The 12,993-nt window shown below is 48.5% G+C and overlaps 1 protein-coding gene across 4 annotated transcripts in view; it reads left to right on the top strand.

Annotated features, from left to right (window-relative positions):
* Znf536 (zinc finger protein 536) overlaps nucleotides 1-12,993 on the top strand; it is a 452,425-nt gene that overhangs the window by 288,335 nt on the left and 151,097 nt on the right. For all 4 annotated transcript variants that reach the window (XM_085695644.2, XM_048448809.3, XM_048448810.3 and 1 more), the window contains exon 6: nucleotides 4,633-6,201. In XM_085695644.2, the coding sequence (XP_085551770.1) occupies nucleotides 4,633-6,201 (1,569 nt within the window). The remainder of the gene's footprint in view (nucleotides 1-4,632; nucleotides 6,202-12,993) is intronic.

Raw genomic sequence — 12,993 nt, forward strand, 5'->3', positions numbered from 1 at the left:
TAGCCGAACTCTTTTCTAGAAATATACTGTATGGCCTACATTGCATTCCTTTAAAAATATCGTGAGAGGATCATTAATGCTCTTACCTTCTTCCTCCAGTGTGTGAACAGCCTAATCTTGGATATCCTTGTACTAAGGCACAGGTTTTGAACTAGCCTCCTCACTAGACCCATTCTTCAAGCCAGGGTACCATTGCCCTCTGAGTGTCTGAAGGTCTAAAGTGAGATGGTAGTATATATGGAGGTAGGTATGTGGGCATCTGGATAGGAGAATTCTCTTAGACGATCAGAGATTCGGGGCTCTCTCAGAGTTAAAGCTGAGTGGAAGCTTTCATTCCCCGCTCCCCTCTGTTTCGTGTGCTGGTGATTTGCACGAGTTTGTGGCTGCTCCAGCAAGCAGATGCCGGGACTGATCATGGAGGTGACTGGAGGACTCACAACCCCAGCAAAGCCTGAGGCAGTCTGAGGGATTCCCCTAGGAGAGTTAGACTCATTTTGTGGCTTAAGTGGCCAATCATTCAAGTAGACAGAGCTGCTGACAAGGTCCGAGGTTACCTGTGCCACCCAGCTGCACAGGGAATGACTGTCCAAGTCTCCGACAGAGTCAGACCTTAGTTGGGAGCAACTGGGTGAACCCACTGCCTGGCTCCTTGCAGAATTCTGTCCATGTCTGCAGCGTGAGGCTTGTCATGGTCAGCCCAGAGTGCTAGCCTGGAAGAATGTGTCCAGATGCAGTGACTTTAACCATGAAGCTGTTCAGTACAGGTGGACTCAGCATTTGCTTGCTAGCCAAACAGAGGAGGGACCTCGACCATTCCTCCAAGCTGCTAAATTTGCTGATACAATTTCCTTATCATGTCTTACCCGGCTCCATCCAGGCCAATGTTGTGCAAAGTTTGCCTCCTGAGCACGCCCAAATGCATCCTTTGGGGAAAGAATGCATGGGAAACAGCTGTGATGCTCCCAGTGGGACATAAAGCTCTCCTCATGACACATCACTACCATCTCCCAGGTCTGCCTGGCCAGAACATCACCCTTCAGGCTACGCCTCTCTCTGGAAGTCCAGGAAGCAGAAGAGAAATCAGCACATCGGAGGGTTAGGGGATAAGGGTTTTCAAACCACTTAAAAACTATGAAAAACCTTAAACCAAGAGGCTTTTTGTCTTTAAGGTTTACCCCTTCATCACTCTGGAGTACTTGCAGGAAGTGACCGCCCAAGCACAAACCCTTCAGGACCAGTCAGATTATAGCGATGCACAGAGTGGGAAAGACAGCACCACAGAGGGCAAGGGTGGAGGGAGGGCTTCCTGAACCTGTGTAGCCAAAACAGCCCCTGAAAATCCAGAGGAAGGGGCTAGAGAGATGGCTAAGTGGCTAAGAGTGCTTGCTGCTGTTTCGGAAGTCCCAAGTTTTCTGTTCCCACCACTCTCATGGCAGCTCAAAACTGCCTGTAATCAATTCCCCCACCTCTCTCTCTCTCTCTCCTCTCTCTCTCTCTCTCTCTCTCTCTCTCTCTCTCTCTCTCTCACACACACACACACACACACACACACACACACTCAGAGAGAGAGAGAGAGAGAGAGAGAGAGAGAGAGAGAGAGAGAGAGAGAGAATAAAGTAGATCTAAAAGAAAATTCAAGAGGAAACCCTTCAGTTCCTAGGGCCAGCAAGAATGCTCTGAAGTCGGAGGTGCTCCTTTGTGCATTCATTCATTCATTCATTCAAATATGCACATTTCTGGATAGGTGTGTGCATATGGGTCTCTGGCCTCTTTGGGGGGCTTAGTGTAACACATGATGTGAGTTGAGAATGATGACAAGGCCTCAAGGGACACGTGCTCTAAAATCTCACATTACAGGCTGAGAATGCAAATGTCCCAAGACAGGACCCCATGTCCAGTGGAGCACAGAAAGGTGGGGCATCCCGTCTCCATTTCAACCTCTCCAAATACCTTATGGGGTCTAGCTTGTCTTCCGTGCAAAGCTTGTCCTGTCAGAAATCTCACCTTGGGGATGTTTCTCGGGGAGTTATACCATGATCCCCACACAGACGATGCAGGGGGCTCCTAAGGGATTTGGAAAGATTAAGAACCTTGCTGATATTTTTAGGCCTCTTAGTTCAGAACAGGGTGAGAGAGACAGATATCAGCTCCTGTTAAAGCACCCCAGGCAGCCCCATGTTGGTTTTTGCAGAGTTGTTACAGTAAGTATACACGCCAGAATTACATACAAGTGACGCTTTGTGCAAATGCCAACCTCTGGTCCCCATCCCAGACCTCGGGACCCGGCACTGGTGCCTTCCCTGACTCCCTGCTGTTTGTCTTGCACAGGGTGGACTGAGAACCAACACCCCAGTATGCAGTTCAAACATGCAGCCCCGGGAAGTATAAACACACATCCTCTGTACATCCCTGTGGTCCTGCCCTGCCCACCTCAGGCCTGAGTCAGAGCTGCGTCGTCCCGTCATGCTTTGTCTATAGACCCTCCGTCAGATGCACACAGCCACTTCTAGGTGCTTTTATGAAGAACAGCCTGAGCATCTCAAGTGCCTGCCCTTCTCAGCTCTGTGGCTGTCTGCTTGCTACGCCCTCCTACCCAGGCTGCACTGACCTGTCAGTCAGGTTCCCGGATTCCAGACATGTGTTCCATGCCTGTCCCCTCACTGGACCTAGCCACTAGGCTCAGGCAGATAGGGTCAACTGGGTCATCAGCTGATCAGGTGCCAACAGTCCCCTGCCCGTCAGCAGTGCCTTAGGGTGCCTGAATCTCAAAGTAGGGAAATGGTCCTTATAGATGTAAAGTCTACCTCTTTATGCCTACAGTTTGTTTTTAAGATTTATTTTCATTTTGCCTATATGAGTGTCTGTCTGCATGTATGTCTGTGCGCCATGTGCATGCAATGCCCACAGAGGCCAGAAGAGAGCCCTGGATCATCTGGAACTAGAGTTACAGATGACTGTGAGCCACTGTGTGGATTCTGGGAACTTAACCCAGGCCCCCTGGGAGAACAGCCAGGGCTCTTTAACTGCTGAGCCATATCTCCAGCCCCATGCTTACAGTTTTGATGTAGCCGAGACAGCTGTGGTGAAAGTAGACCCCAAGGGCGCAGAAGTAGCCAGGGAGGCCCCAGCTGCTCGTGGTATGCATTAAGAGCTCTTGGTGCCCTCATCGGAATGTGGCAGGTGGAGTGTCCCTTAGCTCAAGCACATAGTCCACATGCTGTCTCCTGTTCAGCACCTGGGCTGTTAGTACCCCAGAACACCCTCTGCTGTGAGAACTGGGAATCTCTGCCTGATACTCCCAAGATTAGAGGCAGTGAAATGTCTTCAGAGCTCCTTCCCTCATGAGCAATTGTCTGGCTTTCTAGATGTTTGACAATAGTACACAGGACAAGGTGACAAGATGGGCGTGTTTGTGTGTGGCGGGGTAGGGGCTTCCTAGGAGCAATTAGTGTAAACTTTTACAGACAACTGTGAGCTAAAAGCTATGATCCCACTCCTCTCCTCCCCAGAGAGGGCAGACTCTGGAGGCAGAGTCTAGAAAAGAGCCAGTCTAGCCTGCAAGTTCTTGGGATGCGTTTAAATCCACATTCATTGTGCATCCTCCTCTGCCCTCCATGTAAGCTGTCTGTTAAGGGGCTCTCTCTTCATCACACAAAGAACAATGGAAGTTGGGTGTTGGATTCAAATATTTAATTCATGAAAATAATCTTATATGTTCCAAAACACACTTTAAAGCTATTTTTGTTCTTCAGCAAGCGCCCATTACAGGTAAATTACACAGCTTACTACCTCAGCGTCAGCACTGCCATTAGTACAAATTCTGGGCTCGACAAAGACCAGCAGATAATGTTAATTTCAAATCCAGAAACTAAATATACTCGGTGCCTTTTATTACTCCTTTTTCTCTTAAGTTTTATCGGCTGCTTTTCATCTTAACAATATGTCTTTACATCCCGCCATCACAGTGCACTGTAATGATATTAATATTTTATAGAATCGGTATTTATAGTTCTTTATTTAGAGACAATGCAGTAGGTCTGCAGATATCAGAGCCCGTCTGGAATGGTGCCCTCCAAATAATGATGAATTGCTTGTGCGGAATGCCATTTGCTAATTATATCCATGATTTACTGTGGAGCAAGGCTTAAATCATTCATTTCAGTCTTGCGTAACAGTGCCATAGAATTTTTAGGTTTAAAAATGGTTTCCATGTGTATAATTTAAACAAATTCTAGCGCTCTTGTATACACAAAATATTCGAAGCCACTCATTTGTTACATACTCCGTCTCTTTAAACTTCTACTTTTAATGATCACTGTGGTCGAAATTATTATGCTTAATTTTCATAATCATAGCCTTTAAATCTACAGTCGTTCTCACATGTTAGATAAAGAAAAAGATAGCTAATTGTGTGTAGATAGTGTGTCATCCCTCAATAGTCCCCAATGGTACAAAATCATTAAAAAAGCTTAAGAGCACAAATTATTCTTCTATTAAAAAACAGTCGTTCTCTAGCTAATTATTAGTTTGGGCTGCTTTGTCTCAAAGAACAAATGTTGATCCTTCTAGCCTTGTTCTGCACCCCAAAGATGAGATAAACACTTGGTTTTCTCTTCCATCGCTATCTTGCAGGTGAGAAACCCTACAAGTGTCCTCACTGTGACTACGCTGGCACGCAGTCAGCATCCCTGAAGTATCACCTGGAGCGACACCATCGGGAGCGACAGAATGGAGCCGGGCCACTGTCAGGACAGCCCCCGAACCAAGAGCACAAAGATGAGACCCCCAGCAAAGCGCCGTTGTTCATCAGGCCAGACATCCTGCGGGGGGCTTTGAAGGGTCTCCCCGGAATCGACTTCCGAGGTGGTCCTGCCTCTCAGCAGTGGACATCGGGCATGCTCTCCTCCGGAGATCACGCAGGGCAGGCCACTGGCATGTCCTCAGAGCTGTCTTCGGATGCCCTAAAAGGCTCCGACCTTCCTTCCAAAAGCGCCCACTTCTCAGAGATAGGAAGGGCTTATCAAAGCATCGTGAGCAATGGTGTAAATTTCCAAGGGTCCCTGCAGGCTTTCATGGACAGTTTTGTCCTCGGCTCTCTGAAGAAGAAAGACACAAAAGAGAAAGTCCCATCTGATGTCCATGCCATGAAAGCCCACGCCACGGATGGTGGAGAGGAGAGAGCCAGCGGGAAGCCCTCCCAGAGGAAGTCTGAGAAATCTCAGTATGAGCCTCTGGACTTATCTGTGCGGCCAGATGCCACCACGCTCCCTGGCTCCTCCGTGACCATGCAAGATAGCATTGCATGGCACGGCTGCTTGTTTTGTGCTTTTACCACATCCTCCATGGAGCTTATGGCCCTTCACCTCCAGGCCAACCACCTAGGCAAAGCAAAGCGCAAGGACCACCCCACAGGGGTGGCAGTTGGCTGCAAAGAGCAGGCACGGGAGGCCAGCAAGGTCTCCGTCTTGCCCTCCATACAATCAAACAAAGAGATGGCCCTGTCTAGCGCTGTCGGCGCTCTAGACTCTGCTCCTGAGAAGATGGCCCAAGGGCCGGCAAAAGAGACTCTAGGGGACCAGAAGAGTGGCCAGTGGCCCAGTCACATGGACCCTGCCTTTTGTACCTTTCCGTCTGACTTCTACAAACAATTTGGTGTTTACCCCACTATGGTTGGCTCAGGGGCCCCTGGCTCCTGCTCCAACAAGAATCCTGATGGGAAAACCCACCTGGAAGAGGATGCCCCTCTCCTGATCTCGGAAACCACAAACAAAAACCCTGCTGATGATCTCTCGGATATCGCCTCCTCCGAGGACATGGACTCCTCCAAGGGAGAAAACAATGAGGATGAGGAGATTGACACCGAACCAGAAATGATGAGCAAGCCACTGTCTGCTCTCAGCAAGGATGGCAGCAACGAGGGTAGTGACAACCTGCTGCCCCCAGGCGCCTCGCAGCCCATCCAGGGACTGGTCTCACCTTTAGCCCCACCATCAGAGGAACAGTGGCACAACCCAGGCCTCCTTCCTGCCCAGGACCCCTCAGCAGGGCTGCCAAAGCCGGAGCGGGGTCCCCCGGGGCTGGAGAAACCCATGAGCATGTTGTCGGTCCTCAGGGCCTACAGCGCCGATGGCTTAGCAGCCTTTAACGGGCTTGCAAGCAGCACAGCAAATTCTGGATGTATCAAGAGGCCAGACTTGTGTGGTAAGTTTTAGAATCCTCTTCCTTCAGTTCATTTCCCCCAAAACATCACTGCTAAATTGTGCATTTAAAAAAAAAAAGAAAACCAACAACAGTGACAACAAAAGGGGATTGATGTACCCATTAGCAAATTTTAAACTGAACCTTAAAAAACAGTGCTATATAGTCAGTGTAGACAATCACGAAAGTCAAGTTTCATTATTTTGGGGGTCCAGCTTTCTGTGTAATGCCTGTACAGAGGCATGGGAAGGAGACAGTATCAGAGTGTGAGCTCTCCTCTCATTTTTCATCCATAAGTTGGGGAGGGAAAGAAAATTCACCTTAAAAAAAAATAAAGCAAAAACCAAACAGATGTGGTGACTTGTGAACTTCCCCATATTTTAACTCATTCAAAAAAAAAAAAAAGATGCCTAAAGAGAATCGTGTATTGCTTTGCCATGATCTACTTCCCCTATGTTCCTTTTATTGACTTAGAGGATACTAAAATCACAACACTAATAGTGTGGCAAGGGACTGTCTCCAAATCACCACACTAACAGTGTGGCAAGGGACTGTCTCCAATTCGGGGAGATGGCTTTGGGATGTCTGTGACTCACCTGCGACATGTCAAATGGCAGTTACTGTGACTTTGGCCTTCTGCTGTTGTTGCCTTCTGTCTGTGTCTGTCTGTCTAACCTGCCTGTCGTCCTGTCTGATCTCGTGAATCAACACCTTTTTCCCTCCTTCAAGAATATTGTTACCCCGTAGTCATTCCAGATTTTACAAAGCACAGTCCTACAGCGGAGTTGGATCAAACAGATATTGGGATGGGCAGGGAGGATCAGCATCATGTCGTTGGCACCCAGGTGTTCGTGTGTAGAAATCAGGTCTGCAAAGAGCAGCTCCATGCATTGTTCCCTGTAAACCCCCCACCCCCGAATTCCCACGATAGACAAGTAGTGTGGGCTGTACCATCTAATTTATGAATGAATTTCAGAGATTTTACCCTTCTTCTGTGGAAGGAAGAAAGAGAGGAAAAGAGGGAAGGCTGGACACAAGGGAGCATTTGCAAACCTCAGCATCCTGTTTCCTTCAGCACCGAGCGGAAAACATAAAGCTAGGCTGTTTATAATCTAAATCGATAAATTTCTTTTTGTTTTTCTGTCATTCCCTAATTCACTAAGAAGTGGATCAAGCAGTCAGAAATACCTTTTTGAATTGTCAAAAATCACTAAATGGATTTATGACAGCTCAAAAAAAAATATTGATGGTTCTCTATACTGAATGATTCACACGGCCCCATTAGCCAGTACCCTGGATCTATTTTTAACCGTGTGCAATTCATTACTCTTGAAGCTGTTAAAAACAACATTTAAAAGAAGGGAAGGGATTTATGTCTGCCCAGTAGTCCCACTTCCTTCCAAAGAGAATGGTATTTAAATCTTTTTCTTTTATTGTTCTTTTAAAGTTTGGTTGCAGTGGTTTAATGAGTATTATTATTGTTGTTGTTGTTGTTTGAGGATTTTTAAAAGTCTATTTTCAGTTCTTTCAATTACCTACGTAGGACCATGATTCCTGCCAGGAATCCACGCATCAGAAAAGATCAAAACCTGGCATGTGCATAAGCTCATTATTATTGAAATGAGCTCATATTACCCCCATTAATTTTCTCATCTTCCTATCAGTGTGGAAGAAAGGCTGCCTGCCTTGAGGAAGCTTGTCCAGTGGTGTCCTTTTGCATCAGGCAGCGGGTGGAGGGGGCAACATGGGGTAGAGAGATGCTGGGTCTCCTGAGATTTCGCAGAGCTGGCAGGAGTTTCTAACCCCTCCCTAGACATTAGCTCACACCACTCATATAACATTTCCGTGGCCTATGCAAAACACTGTTCATCCAAGTTGTTAGTACTTAGGCAACAGACCCTAGGGTTCAAGCCACAGCCCCTCTCTTTTGAAGTGCATGAAGACATTTGGGCCACTGAAAGCTTCCTGGTGACTCCTCCAGCCAAGGGTCCAGCTCCTTGTACTCTCCCAAAGCTCATTGTGGCCACTGGCTGCCTGTTTCCAGAGAGCATCACTCCTGTATTTCAGTCGGCCCCCATTTCTTCTAGAAGCTTCTCATCTTCTGTGGTTTGGTGGAAGATGGGATGTCTCTTCCTGTCTTCTGGTCCCCAGGCATCAGGCACAGCATATTTAACTATACTCTCATATCCTTGCTGGGTGTGGTGGTACCCTAGAACCCAGGAGAGCAGTAGTCACCCTGGCTGAGAGTGGGTGTTTCAGAGGGAAACAACTGGACTCTTCCCTTCTTCGGTCTAGTCTTCTCTCTTGCTTGAGACAGTTTACATATTGTAAGTTTGCATATGTAATATGTTGCATATTGCTTACACTACCACCGGCTTCAAGGCTTGGGCTCTAAATTATCCCCACCTTTATTTCTTCTCTGCCTCAAAGTGGCTTTGCAGACAGGTCCGGCCAGCCAGCAGCTGGGCTTCCTCGTGGCTCTGCCAAATCTATGCCTTATTTCCAGATTGCTTATCTCTAAGTTTAGAACCTCATTTCTTCTGTTCGGTACGCCTAGAATCCCACTTGGATGCCCTAGAAACTCTGGTGGCTGGAATTCACAAGTCTTCTGTATAAGGAAGAATTCTCTTCTTCCATGATGTAAAAGTACTTGAAAAACAATCTGTAAAATCTTTGCCTGCGTCACGTAGACCCCCACAGAATCAGGAACCCCTCTTGAACCCACCGGCAAATCAGAGAACGTGTCTTTTCTCCTGCCTGTATGTAAGACTGTGTGATGGGCGTTGTTCACCCAGGCAATAACGCCAACTACTGTCTGTCGCTTGTTAACCTTGAGACTTTGGTCCTAAGTCCCCAGGTGCTTAGACCAGAGGTCCTGGCCACTGTGCCTTCGCCATTTATAGCTAATAAGTTCTGACTTGGGTGCAGGAAAGCAAGCTGACGAAGAGGCTACTCCATCCTTTTGGGTGATGAGAGTCCTAGAGCAGCGCCCGTATAGAGGGTAAGATGGTAACTTTTCAAAAGAACATTGCTTCGAGGCTGGTGTGTCAGTGTGTCAGGGACTTGTTCTAGACGATCCTATGGGAGATCCCGAGTCATCTCAGAATCAGCTGGAGAGCAGTTTGCTAAGTTGCTATTAGAGAGGGTCAGATCCCACTGGTCTGATCTCATCGCATGACATCCTATTCTGGCCAAAATTTTAGCTGCTGAAGGTGACTTTTGGGAGCCAGGCATGCCCCACACGGCCTTATTCTGTTGTACAGTGTAAGCCAGGCAAAGATGTGCCACCAGAGAGCTTTGCTGTGGCCTGCATATCATCATAGTGGATCTAACGTCAGCTTTGCAATGGAGCAGGCTTCACACCATTTTTGAATAAGGGGGCAAGTGAGGCCATAGAGCTATGTCTGTCCACTGGCAGGCAGGGTAGACAGGTTCCTTGTCCAGCCTGAGGAGCCACTGTGGAAATGTTGCTGAGAGAACCAGGAGGGTGTGGGAGGCACAACCCGAGGCATGCACATAGTGCAGTCAGTCTACAGAGCACCTGGAGATCGCTACATAGAAACACTAAAGACCACACTTCACCCCAGGGCTTGTGTGGGGGAGTGGGACCAACTGGGCCACCCCGAACCTTGCCTTTTGAAACTGAGGCAACCAGTCAGAGCTGCCTGAAATTTCTCTTGCCTTTTTCAAATGTGATTTTCTCTGTCCCTTTCTGAGCCCTGGGGGCTAGGCCTGATGAAGTGAAATTCTTGTCAGGTTAAGGGGCTGAAAGGGGGAAAAAAACCCCACAGTTCCTTTACCCTGAACTCTGGCCTGGAATTGCTACCACTCGAGGAAGGTCAGCCCCAGGTGGAGGATCCATCAGCCTGTCGATGGTGGTGCTGAGACCCTGTGTGCAGTAGCTGTCAGCCCACGCCATATCCCCATGGGCGGGAGGAGTCAGTGGGAAGGCAGGGCCATCACACAGGAGTAGCTCCAGTATTCCCAATGCCTTGTTCTCAGCGAATTCCAAAACTGCCTCAACCCAAATTGTGGAAGGAAAGCCCACTGCACTTCGCAAAGATGAGAGACTGGCGCCCTGCCTCCCACACCAAAGCAGCGGCATCAAGATCTCGCTCCACCATGTGTTCTAAAATGTATGACGTGACGAGACACAGTAACCAAACCACATTGTCTTCAGAGGTGACTTCTGCCCCACCGTGATTTCTCTGCATTGGCAGTCAGAACCCATCTTTCAGCCATGCACCCTAGAGCCAAAGGTCAGCTTGTATCTTCTGAAGGGTTGAGGGTCACTCTTTCCAAGCCAACAAGCCAGGAGCACCCTCTTATTTCGACTCCGCTGTGCATGATAGCAATAAAGAAGCCGTAGCCGGTGTGACTGAGTACCAATGAAAGTTTATGAGCTAAAGCAAGGGGCAGGCTGGAAGTGGACAGGCTCTCGTGCGAGGAGGGACGTTCCTGGGTCGTTGCCAGAGTCAGAGATGGAGAAGCCTGCCCTCCACTGTTCTGGTGGACAGAGAGATGATGCAGGCAGGACTCCCACCAGCCAATGCCAAGTAGACCTTCCAGAGGAGGCCGTGTGCATGTGAGGACCTCCAGAGGGGTACCCCTTCCCATCCCCTCACACCACCACAGGCAGAAGAGACGCAATGGCTGCGACTTAGCCCTACGCAGCTGGCTCTCCACAGACAGAAGTACAGGGAGGAAGGAAGATGCCAAACAGCTAAGAGCCTGGGGCAGATGCCTCAGTAAGATGAGTGCCCACCAGAAGGTGCAGCGACGAGGCGATGCTACATCCCCAAGTCTTTGTCCCTTTAGCACTAAGATGGCATCAGTGTGATGGGGAGTTTTGTTTCCTCATGGCCCCACGCCATAGTCAGTGGATGGGAAATTCACCTCTATGATGTTACCAGCCCAGCGGCTACCATTTCTTTTTTGAACTCAGTTCAGTTCCAGATATAAAACAGGTGCTTAGGGCATAAGATAATAAGTTCTTCTCCTTGTCTTTTTTTTTTTTTTTTTTTTTTTTTTAGAGCTGGCTAAGGTCTTTGGCCAGGCAGCTGTGCTAGTTAGGGTTTCTGTTGCTGCGATGAAACACCATGACCAAACAGCAACTTAGGGAAGAAGGGTTTACTTGAATTACATGTCCAGGTAACAGTCTATCATGGAGTGAAGTCAGTGCGGGACCTCAAGCAGGGCAGAAACCTGGAGGCAGGAGCTGATGCAGAGGCCATGGAGGGTGCTGCTTACTGGGTCACTCCTAATGGCTTACTCAGCCTGTGTTCTTTTAGCACTCAGGAAGGACTACAAGCCCAGGGATGGCACCACCCACAATGGGCTGGCCTTCTCCCATCAATCACTGATTAGTAAAACGTTCTACAGGCTTGCCTACAGTCAAATCTTATGGAGACATTTTCTCAATTGGGGTTCCCTCCTCGCAGATGAATCTAGCCTGTGTCAAACTGACATAAAATTAGCCAGTACAGTAGCTGTTGTTGGTCCACGAAGCACCACGCATGTCAAATATAAGGCATGCAGACACCTGAGCATGGGTCACGATGCATTGCCGGTGGTAGTTGATGCATGCTGTGTCCCTGAACCTAGTAGGTGCCATTAGGGAAATGACACTGGACAATAACCACAAAATCCCATTCTGCAAAGTGTGTGGATGCCTAAACAAAATCCAGTCAATCCTGTGAAGGGTGAGATGCCAGGGAGTAGAAGGAACGGAGGTGTTGGGGGGTGGGCTTACTGCCCTATCCAGTGCTGTGGTGCTTTGCTGACCGCCTAAGGAGTCCGGAGCACACGACTGCCTTCAGAGGCTGGGCCAGGCATTCTGCTCCCCTCTCTGTCCTCACCCAGTTTGATCATTTTTAGATTTGTCTCAGCCTATTCCTCAGTCCATTCCTTGGCATAGTGTTTTCCCTGTAGGAAGGGCTATTTGACCTACTGCAAAACCCGAGGACAGAGCCTCCCAAGGTCCTGGAAAGCACTACCTCCCTGTGCTTATCTGGCCCTGTTGGGAACCTCCTAGCTAACTATAGAGAGTCTGTGTCTGACTGATGGGACTGCTCCCAGGTGGCTCTCCTGCCGATGTCGGCACTCTGGCGAGGCTCTCCTCTGCCCTCACCCAGGGCTGCATGGCAGTGCCATGCCTGACAAAGAGACAGCCCCTCTGATGAGCTCTTTCCTCCAAACCCCACCGCATTCTTCCCCTCTCCTTCCCTCTTTTTAAATGAAACGGAATGGGACTGGTGTGATGTCGCTTGCACGGCAGGATGACAGAACTGTTGTGGGGATGCCGTCGTGTTTGCCAAATGGTCCGCTCGTCATTTCAGAACAAACAAATGGATGGTGTCTGTGAGTCGGCAAACACTGGTGACATTTAGCCTTGTTTATGTTTCTTGCCTTTTGCTGCATCGTTTTGGCTCCAGAAGCTACTGTCTGAATCAACATTGCTTCTGAAATAGGATAAAAGTCTGGTAGAGTTCATCTTGGTGGCTGTGTCCATATTTCTTTGGGGATTGCATGAAACCAAGGAATCGCAGCCAAGTGTTTTTGTTAAAAAAAAAAAAGGAAGAAAGAAAGAAATCTGTATTTTCCCTCCTTTGATAACGAGTTAAGATTGGGATCAGGGAGGACAGTGAGGACGAGTCAGAACAGACACGTGCTGGTGGAACCCGGTGTGTGACAGTGGGGATAGAGGCCTGGGCTAAAGCATTGACATCTGCCTGAATGGCAGTGATGACTGGAAATGACAGTCATCTGTCTAGAATCAGGTCACATGTCAGCTGC

Source organism: Myodes glareolus, chromosome 1 (genome assembly GCF_982192425.1).
Source record: "Myodes glareolus chromosome 1, mMyoGla1.1, whole genome shotgun sequence".
Classification (NCBI taxonomy): Eukaryota; Metazoa; Chordata; class Mammalia; order Rodentia; family Cricetidae; genus Myodes; species Myodes glareolus.